Consider the following 10,772-nt stretch of genomic DNA (forward strand, 5'->3'; position numbering starts at 1 on the left):
AAAGCTCACTTCACTCTTTTAGATGTAAAGTATTTTTTAACCCAGCCTCTGACATTACACAAAGTAGTGCGATGTCAGTGCCGGTCCCAAGCCCGGATAAATGGTGAGGGTTTTTACTCACTTATGGTGCACTTTGTCACGGTCACCAGCTAGTCACCACCTCCTCACTACATTACCCATCATCCTCTCTGGCCCTCACCTGCATGCACTTACCTGACTCCTTACCTGCACGATACCTACCTGAACAACTTCAGTCATCTGCTTCCTTCATCCGTCTTCAGTCATTGCCTCGATCTCCATTTCAGAACAGACATCTATCCTGAACACTGTATTCATCAGTTACTCTCCTGCTTCCATCGCTGCGATCACATACTTCTGCAAATAAACCTGTTGATTACTTTACCTGTGTGATTACTTTACCTGTCTGAAAAAATAAATCAGTATTTACAACATTTATAATAAGTGCACCATATATGGTATAAATACTTGTATAATAACATATGTGTGTATATGTATGTTATAACATTTAATAATCCATAAGCATTTCACAGATTCTATGTACACTAATTGTATAAAACAATTCTGTCAGTACACCATAAGTTATAAAAATGAACAAGATCAATGTGATTAATGCCATTCATAGTTTCCATCCTTATGTTGTGTCTCCCTCTAGTGGGCAAGCAACATTTATTTATTATACGTGTTTTAAACACTTAGGAAAATAACAAATAATTATAAAATATATAGAAATATAACATTCATGCATTTATAACATTTGAAATTTTTACTTTTATTTTATAATATATATTTTTTTAATTTTCCATTGGTTAATGTTACTAAATCATGATAATTAGCTTACTAGATCAATGCGATTATTTCCATTCATAGTTTCCATCCTTATCCTGTGTCTCCCTCTAGTGGGCACTTTTAGGAGCACAAGCAGAAAATTTAGGGGCACACCTTAAATCAGCTTGCAATGCAATTATTCAAATTTCCCCCAAAATAACTGTAATACTGACAAATTATTTAATAATAAATAGACTTAACGTTTAGATATTACAATGTGCAGTTTTCATCATCAGTCGAGCTGGGCTAGAGGTCGACGAGAGGTTTCCCTCCTTTCGGTTTCTTTTGCCTAGGCGCGGCAAAAAGACAGTTCCATTGTTTCCGGTTCTTTGCCAACTCGCTGATTTCCTTTTCGCTGAGAGTGATCATGCTTTTGTCGGTGATGTGGCGTGATGTTTGTTCGCGGTACGATGTTCGTGGTGCCCCGCGCCTATTTGTTGGTTTGATCTGTGACTCATATAAGATGAAACGTTTGACCGGTTTGTCTTCTGCCATGCGAATGCAGTGGCCTGTGAACTTAAGCTGGCGATCGCATATAGTTGTGCTTATTGGCACCTGTTGAATCCTCTCGTATAAATGTTCATTTGTGATATGATCGTTCTTCTGGTCTATACCAAGCATAATGCGGTAACAGTTTGTTGCATATGCGTCGAGTCGATTTGCTAAATGTTTAGTGAGGATCCATGTTTCGCAGCCATAAAGCAAGATGGAGATGCAAGCGGCTTTGAAGAGTCGAATCTTGAAGTTGATCTTGGTCTTGGGTGCTTTTAGGATGGATTTGAGTTTGTGAAACGCTACCCAAGCTAAACCGATTCGAACATTGACGTCTTTGTTTGTTGATCCTACGTAGGCGCCTAGGTATTTGAAGTCATTTACGATGGCTACCTCTTGGTCATCTATCTTGAGTGCGGGAGCAGGAGTTGCGTCTTTCTGTATGTTCAGGCGCATTTGCTCGGTTTTGTTGATATTTATCTCTAGGCCTATTTGGCATGCTTGTATTTTAAGTGCGGTGACTTGTTTTGTTGTTGCTCTGCGTTTCCTTCAAGTAGGGCGATGTCGTCGGCAAAAGCTAGGTCATTCACTTTGTGACTTAGCACACGAGTTGATGCGCGTGAAGTTCTGTAACTTCCGTCTGTTTCCTTGCCTTTGTGTGCAAGATATCCAAATTTTTGAAGGATGAACAAAAAATGTGTTGGTCATCACATTAAAAATAACATTTACATATGATAGTTTTGAAGTGCTGGAAAAAGACTTGTAAGCGTTTGACTATTTCCGTCACATTATGGTTACAGTTACTACATTAAAGCCATGGTGAATGTTGCTGATTTGTGGACTGAAAGCCTTCTCTAAGTGTTTCTCCTGGTTTCCACGTCAGCGCTGTATGATCTGATATCTGTGGTTTATAACAGAGAACTCTGCGCCGAATCGGAATGTTTCTCACTGGATCTCGCAGCGATGATGTTATTAATTCTGAGGCAAATTCAATGGATTTCTTCACTGGATCTCCAGAGTCTGGATCTCCTAGTAACAGTGTCGTGTGATCGAGATCGGCCTGCGACCATAGACAGTAAAAGAAATGGACACAGCGACTCCACAGACTTCAACGGAGAAAAGTGAAGTCAATTAGAAGCTCTCTCTTCCTGATGTCTTCTAGTAGCTGTGCCAAGAGAAATCTGAATCATTCCCTTCCGAATCTTGCAGAGACGGAGAGCGTGAGTAGGAGGTGTCCATGAGATAGGAGCAGGAGAAACTTTATGACTCTCTATGGGCTTCTCCCTTGACTTTATTGGACTTTATGCCTCCACGTCCCCCCGATTACCAGCGAGCTTCTCCTCCTGTCTATACGGTAATTTCCAGAGAGTCGCGTGGTTATGACGCTATTCGAATTTCACTATTTTATTTAAAAGTACTTCAAGTTTCTATTTCACTTACAAGACTTTGTGGTTATTTTAGTCTGTTTATAAGCACACCAATATTGAGATAAGGGTTTATTGAAATAAAGTTAATAATATTCAGAGGCTACTTAGAGAGATTTAATAATAAACTAACCCAGGACCCCTCCTGCTTAAATCTAAGGGAGAGGGCGCTACATGTGTAGATGTTAAAGTATCATGAACCATGTAATACACATGTTGGCGCTGTCACACTCCTGACAATCTGAGTGTGTAAATCATGCTAGAGTTGATATTTATTGACACTATACCACAGTTAAGTGTCTTTACATGTGTGTGAAACATGTCTGAGAAGAGCATATTGTGAACCGCACTGGCTCAACACACATCTACTCTGAACATACGGATATTCTTTTGCACACGAGAGCATTACTGTGAGTTTCTCTTTCTTATTTTAGCAGTTTCCTGCATGCCGTTAAATTCTAGAAATAAAATCATTACATTATTAGTGATAAAATTGTTCTGTTACTTAAAAGTTATCCACTATCCATGACTCCTGAATTATGAAACAGTTTTTAAAGTATTTTAAAAGTAATTATTAGCATCAGTTCCAGTTTGGTCAAACAGAAAGTATATGCACACACTACATGAGCGTCTCTAAAGAAGAGATTAATCTGTCTCAGGGAGTGTTGCTACACATCATGGATTATAATGTGCTGCTTTACTCTGAGGAAGAAAGATCAGATCCAGCCTCCTTTATCAACACTACAGATGTTCTGGAAGATAGATTTGGGATGTATTTCTCAAGCACCACTGATTTATCTTTCGCCTCCCTGAACTTCTGGACCACTGTCTCAATGGTGTTATTAAAAGCCCGGAAGACTTTTATTCCTCCTTGAGCCCCAAAAGGTTTACCCACAGATGCCACTCAATGGCAACTATTGCAGGAAGAGAGCGGCCGATGGCTCAGGACTTCAGGAGGTCTGTGGAGCGCCGGAGCTCCAGGACTGCATCTGGAGACACTCCCTCGCCTTGATGAGGTCCTTCATTTAGTCGGCTTGCAACATCGCCTTGGTGTGCAACAGGAATCGCCTCCAGCCGGGCCCACTGCCACACATGCCTGGCAAGGAATCACTCCTCTAATCTATCTGGAGGAGATTCCTCTTTTCCACCGGCCATGGCAAGGGTCGTCATGACCAACTCCTGGAGAGAGGGAGGAGACAGGCTTACTTAAAACACCATCTCAACTCTTCTCAGAGATAGACTGGGCCAACAACATGCTCTCTGCCGGATCGGACGGGCCTGCCGATGCCTCTGGTTTGGGCATGAGGAGCTAGCAGCTGAGTTTTGATAAAGGCAGAGATCCGACTCAAACTCCTCCACCAGCTCCACCTGTGAGCCTCATAAACAAAGCAGTGGGACTGGACCGCTATGTGCAAATGCTTTGCTCCCATCCCTCTTAAAGAGAGCCAGGCGGGAGCGGAGCTTCTTCACTGTGAATCGATCGCATTGAGTACAGCCAGACCCTCGAGAGTTAACCCAGCATGCTTTGCTCCAAAACAGATCACACATCATCAGGTGTAGTGGAGCATTTCCATGACGTGATGCACTTTTTAACCCAACTAGCCATCTGCGTGATACTTTTACAGACATCAGCTTTCTGAAGACAAAAGAGCTGATGATGTTTTACAGCCTATCAGGGCACCAGTGATGTCATCTGACTGCTGTAGCCAATCAGAAATCAAATTTCTTCTTTCTTTCACTGCTCGCCTAACAGACATTTCTTGCTGGATGAAGGACCTTCAACTAAACCTTGCTGAGACAGAACTGCTCATGGTCTCGGCCAACCCAACACTTCATCACAACTTCTCCATTCAGCTATTGATGATCAGTTGAATCACGTCACTCCTCTCCTCATAAACCTGCACTGGTTTCCAACATCGCACCAGATTCAAGGCCCTGATGTTTTCCTACAGAACAACCACTGGCTCTGCTCCTCTACACCTAAACTCACTACTCCAGACCGATGTGTCTCCAGAAGCTTGTGTTCTGCAAGTGAACGGTGTCTTGTGGTGCATCATCTCAAAGAGACACAGAATCACTTTCACAGACCTTCACCTGGACTGTTCCTGCTGGAGGAACGACCTGCCAAACTCAACCTGAGCTGATGAGGCTTTAGCCATCTTCAAGAAACGGCTGAAAACACATATATTTTATCAACACTCGACCCATTAATACTCACACTTACTATTCTATATTACGATACATTACGAGCTCATGAAGGGGAACAAACATCTCAGGAAAGGAGACTTATTAAACACAACTGCAGAGGTTTATTAAGAAAATTATAGCAATCATTCAAAATGAAAAAAGATGCTAAAAACAGGAATGAACAGACAAGATCCAAGAATCCTCAAATCAGCTCCATCACACAGAACAGAGAGAGATTATACAGTCTGAGTCTGTCCATTACTGTATTAATATTATATTTAAAGCAGTTTACATATGAAGCGCAAGAGAATGACTTTCAACACGGTAGGCAAATATATCCATAAAATCCATATAAATGAAAATAAATCTGGCTTTTTATATGTAAAAAAACACATTTTAATCTAAGCATGATTATGTCACTATAAGTGCTCAGAGTTTTTCCTCTGTTTTCTGAGAAGAAGAAAATAAAACAATGAACAATCCTCTGTAAGTTTTTGCTATTGTAAATATTGCTGCAGATTGGCTCTAAACTCATCAGTATTTTATTCTAATATTGTCGGCATCTCTATTTCCTCTGGGTGCTTCGAGTCCTTCCTCCCTGCAAAATAAAAGCATTGACTGACCTCTCGTATGTGTTTTTATCATGATTGCAGATTGTTCCAGATCAGATGAGTGTGAATCATCAGATTGTGTGCGGCTCAAAACTCACCAGCTCTTCTTGCACAGATGATCTGAAGAAGAATCACAGTAGGAGCAGCAAACACTGCGATCTCAACAATAATCACAATCACTGCAGGAAACATGAGAGGAAGAAGAGAAACTGTACATGACTGAAGTCAAGGGTATTCAACTATCAACAGTTATTGATGAAGCATTTACAGACTGACTGATAGTTTAATGTTATAAAGCTGTCAGTATAAATGAACGTGTCGTACCTCTGTATAATGATCCAGCAGTCACACTGACTCCAGTTTCTGATGCTGTATCAGCTGGATCTGTGGATCACGTCTGTTAGTTCAGTTCAACACATAATGCCACATATACACAACATCATCATCACATAATACTGGAGCTTCACATCACAGAAATGATGAATATGTGCACGAGTCTGTCATCTATTATCTTCTTACTTCACTCTCAAGCTGTCAGGAGGAGAATGACTCGCCATTCACCAAAAATAAATCTATTTATACAGTGATCATGTGATCATGAACCTTGTGTAGGAGCTGCTGCTGTAGTTCGGCTTGATGTCTTCTCAGAGTTTGAGCTTCTGACTGGAATCAGTGTTGGTGAAGCGACTGGAGCTTCAGAAGATGAATGTTCAGACGCATCTGTAGGACATTAACATCATATGTTCATATCGATCATGACCTGCAGTTTGTGTTCATCATCACAGTTTACAGTGGCAGTAGTTGAGAAGAGACTGTACTGTATTACTGTATAACTGTATTACTGTGTTACTGTATAATCTATTCCTGGTTTATATGAGAGTGAAACACAGTTGAGCTTCTGCAAATAAACCTTCAGCTTGAATGAAGGACATAAGCCTTATAATTCCTAAAGCCGACCTCCTACATGGGTCATACTAGGCTTTAATACACTCGTCTGATTTATGCAATATATCATGTATGACCCATGTAGGAGGCCAATATTGGGAATTATAAGGATTGGTATGCAGTTTATGACTTTGACCACTAATATTTTACAACTCCAAAACGTATGAAGCCATCAGAAAGAGTAGAGCCAATCTGTGGAAGTTTTCACAAATCTGTCAGTAAAGAGTGTTTTCTCACCTGAATACTTGACAGTGTATCTGACTGAGGTCTCGAGTCGATTTCTGCGAGTAAGCTGACATCTCCACTCTCTGTTGTCATCTTCATTCAGGAGTGTTGTAGTCAGACTGATGATACAGGGATATTGATCTGATGATGATAATAATATCTGATATCTGGAGTCTGTCTTCAGATCAACACCAGCCTGATTCACCCACAACAGCTCAACTCCCCAATAACGGACCCAATAATCACAGGAGAATCTAGTATATGAATACAACTGACAGGAGAGAGTCACAGAGCGGCCTGGACTGATCTCAGTCTGAGAGGATGAAGATGAAGATGATGATGATGAAGATGGAGACACTGAAACTGAACACAAGACACAAATCACAGACTCTTCAATCATCATCTGAGTTTAAAGGGAGAATCTGCCCTTTTTAAATTGACCACATAATCATAAACTTACCATGAAGAACATGCAGAAAAACATCAGCATCAGATCCTTGTTGTTCTCCATTCACATATTGTCTGCATCTGTATACTCCAGAATCTTCTCCTGTGACGTTCTTGATGTTCAGAGAGCAGTCAGACTCCAGACTCAGTCTCTCATGTCTCTCTGTGTCTTTATTCTTTATCCCTCCAGTAATCAGTCTAACTTCTGTACATCCGTGATAGCATGAATGTCTGTTATAGTAGAGCCATGTAGTTTTAGATTTGCAGTCAGAAAGAGCTTTATTACAGGACAGAGAGACATTTTCACCAGAACTAATGAACACATGATCATCATCTCCACTGGTTCCTGAAACGCAGTATATCTCAGTGATCATTATGATATATATTAATAAATGAAACATAAAACACACCAGCACAAAAAGCAGAAGTTTTAAATCATAGTATTTTTCCTGACTTAAAGCAAACAACACACTCTCCAGAATAAACTATTAGTCTTTATCAGAGAGCTGTTCAAATCACTGACACACTCTTAATATGAAGATAATTCTTCATCATCAGATGTTTGAGTGATACTATGTCCAGTATCAGGAATAATACAGTATGATCTGTGTGTATCAATACACAACTCTGAGATCACAACGTGAATGTGTGCAAGAATAAACTGAGCATGTTCAAATGAACTCTTTCCAGACTAATTCCACTAAATGTCTTTAGAGAAAATACAGATTTCTTTACCTGTGAGAAGTGAAGAGAGAATTATCAGTCCCAGCAGACACAGATCACACTTATCAGCCATTTTCTGTTTCTGTCAGTCTTGCTCTTCATTATATATAGTTACAGCTCCTCCTTTAAACATCATCAGCTCCTCCTGTGGTTATTAGCTTCCTCTCATCTGACCAACCGAGTATTTAAATCCGTTGCTATATAGTGACATATATAGACATATATAGACTGTGTATTTTAACACTGGGGATTTTGCTCTGTGGTCTTCAATGTTCTTGACTCTGAATGACACTCAACTTTCCTCTACAAAACCCCCATGTAATGTATTGAGTGAGCGTCGACAGCACCCTCATCAGTCTAAACGCTTCCCTCCTAAGCGTCAGGGACCCTGGGCCTAAGATAATGCTGGACCCTGCGCCTCAGAAGCAATTCTGATCATCCAGGAAGGAAGAGGGGAGGGTTAAAGATTGGGCTTAAAGAAAGGCTGTCGTATTTTGGCTTGCTTATTTGGGGGAATTTTATTTAATATTCAACAATAATATTGATCTGCCTGCATTGACACCATTATATGAGAACTGAACTGAGCTTGATGATGACATCACAGTTTTCTCCAGAGCGGCTATGTATATAAATTAACTAAATTAATAACTTTTTTACAACAAAAATGAACCCTCACTGAACTTACTTAAGCTGGACTGTGACGCTATTTCCTTCTGGAAACAAACTTTGTTGCATTATTTTCCTGTTATCACTGTAAAGCTGCTTTGAAATAATATGTAGTGTAAAAAGCGCTTTAGAAATAAAGGTTAAGTCTCGCCTGCGGCCGGACCATCCTCCAAAAAGTCTCAAGTGTTCCTCCAAACACCCTGTTCAGTTTCGGCTGTTGGAGTAGATGTTGCAATTGCAAACTGTGTTCATGTTCACGCACCCATGCAATTGACCGCTGTTAGCACTTTTCCTCTTCCAAATGACACGGGTGTCAGCTCCCTGCCCAAATGCAGTGAACTGTCTCCAGAAATAATTCAGCCACTGGCCCATCCCAGGCGTGTCAGAATGGGTACTGGACAGTGACACGAGGCTACTCACTCCAATTCGCTCGCAGACCACCCCGATTTCTGGGGCATAGTCAACACTTCGGTAAGAAGCGACACAATATGAATCGCACCCTCATGAGACGGCCATTCAAGATGATAACTTTGAAACAAATCAGAAGGGGTTCAGACTGTGGTCGGAGCCTCCAGAGAGGTAAATGGTAGATCGAGCTCATTTAGAGGCCAAATCCAATTAGACAGAGAGGATTTGTGGGACATCCTAGCTATAAAATCTGGTGAAGGTGGACTGTGAGGACCAGCGACGAAAAACGAGTAAACGCCTCGAAGGGCAACATATTGGTTCTCTGAGATAACGGGAATGAGTGTTGCGTAGACCATGCTTGCCGTTCATCGAATTAACCTGAAATCTTATGGCGAAATTAGCTGCTTATATAGGCAGATGCCCCGCCCCCTTTGGCGGGCTCTGCACTAGGTGCGCCGCTTCACCATATGTTGAAAAGGCTCAGTAAGTTAATTATTGTTGGGTTGTGAATCATTGACATTCGTAACTTAGTCACACACCCAGAGTTTAAAGGGACACTCCACCCATTTGCATTAAGCTTTGCATTGTTAGAAACCCAGTCATACTATTGAATGGTCGTGCAACACTCTCTCATTTTCCCCTGAGACGGGAGAAATCCGTTATTTACCTCTTACACTTCCTCCTACAATGACGCAAAAATCGTCATTTTGCGTCATTGTAGGAGGAAGTGTAAGAGGGGGGATTTATGTTGAGACTACAAGCACTAGTTCCTCATCTTTCCCAGGGGGCGGGACCCGCTCACGCTACAGACCTATTACAGATCAGTGGGTGGGACTTTACTCTCTGAAACTGAAAGCAATATCCTCCATCTTGTTCGAAGCTAAGCTAACAGGCGCTGTGGAGACAGATGTAAAGATATGACAATAGCGGAGGAGAGTGCTCAATATGATATAGAAGAAGAGGATTTCGGAAGTCTGATGCTTGAATCAGGTGTTTGTGGCTACCTTTACAAGCCGCATTATAGCGAAGAGCAGCCGAGGCAGAAGACCTGCCTGCCGCGGACGAGGAGCCCGGACTGGCTCGAGTTAGGGCGGACTGGTGGCGCCGGTGATCTCACTATGCAACTACGAACCGCTACGAACACAGAGATAGAGTCTGTCTGCGGCCAAGAATTTCAACGATGACAATTTCTCCTGGACGAAATCTCTGAATCAGACGAGGACACGTACGTTTGTGTTGAGAACTATCCTAGTTTCGCACCGCATATGTTCTGACTGAACATCCAGGTACCATGCAATAATTCACCTTTTCTAAAGAAATACAAACGAGGAGTAATGCACTAATGAGTTCGCCAACTAACTAGACATTTTGTGTGAATGTGAAATTAATTTCAAGCTCTGGTGGTAGCTAGCCTTGTAGACGGAAGAGTGATTTCTCTTATAGGCAGATATGCGCTTTCTGGATTAGTGGGAGTGGCTTGCGGAGCTGTGCAATGTGGTGCATTGTGGGAGTTGTTGTCTTTCATACAAATGCGTCCTGAAGTTATTTTTTGTCTTTCCTCGGTCACGAAGGCACCAAATTCAAAATTTATTTTACATTTCGACTACATATATGACCCACTTTAAATAAAAAACATTGTTCAAATGGGTGGAATGCCCCTTTAACACAACTTATGTTCCACTTGAAAGCTGTGGAGGGCTCGCGTGTATTCAAGCCATAGATGAGTGTGTGTAACTTTGAAAGTAAGTTTAATTTTCACATATACGGTCTTAAACATTGTTTGTATCGATATTTGTTG

The 10,772-nt window shown here is 41.3% G+C and overlaps 2 protein-coding genes across 3 annotated transcripts in view; one reads left to right on the forward strand and one right to left on the reverse strand.

Annotated features, from left to right (window-relative positions):
- LOC307156485 (uncharacterized protein) overlaps window positions 1–401 on the forward strand; it is a 1,724-nt gene extending 1,323 nt beyond the window's left edge. The window contains exon 4 of the mRNA XM_079867870.1: window positions 1–401. This exon is cut by the window's left edge and continues 428 nt beyond it. The gene's annotated coding sequence lies outside the window, so the exon portion shown is untranslated.
- Window positions 402–5,053: 4,652 nt separating this feature from the next.
- LOC307166776 (uncharacterized protein) lies at window positions 5,054–8,000 on the reverse strand. 2 transcript variants are annotated; one of them, XM_079885414.1, is made up of 7 exons: window positions 7,913–8,000; window positions 7,191–7,523; window positions 6,743–7,093; window positions 6,164–6,253; window positions 5,885–5,944; window positions 5,659–5,739; window positions 5,054–5,547 (listed from the first exon to the last, which is right to left on the reverse strand). In XM_079885414.1, the coding sequence occupies exons 1-7, from the start codon at window positions 7,971–7,973 to the stop codon at window positions 5,492–5,494; spliced, it is 1,032 nt and encodes a 343-aa protein (XP_079741540.1). In that variant the 5' UTR covers window positions 7,974–8,000; the 3' UTR covers window positions 5,054–5,491. The 2 variants fall into 2 exon arrangements, with proteins under 2 accessions (XP_079741540.1, XP_079741539.1); XM_079885413.1 differs by having other exon boundaries at window positions 6,164–6,280; window positions 7,913–7,985.
- Between the last annotated feature and the right edge of the window lie 2,772 nt (window positions 8,001–10,772).

The sequence above is a fragment of the Squalius cephalus genome (genome assembly GCF_949319135.1).
Source record: "Squalius cephalus genome assembly, chromosome: 1".
In the NCBI taxonomy this organism is placed as follows: domain Eukaryota; kingdom Metazoa; phylum Chordata; class Actinopteri; order Cypriniformes; family Leuciscidae; genus Squalius; species Squalius cephalus.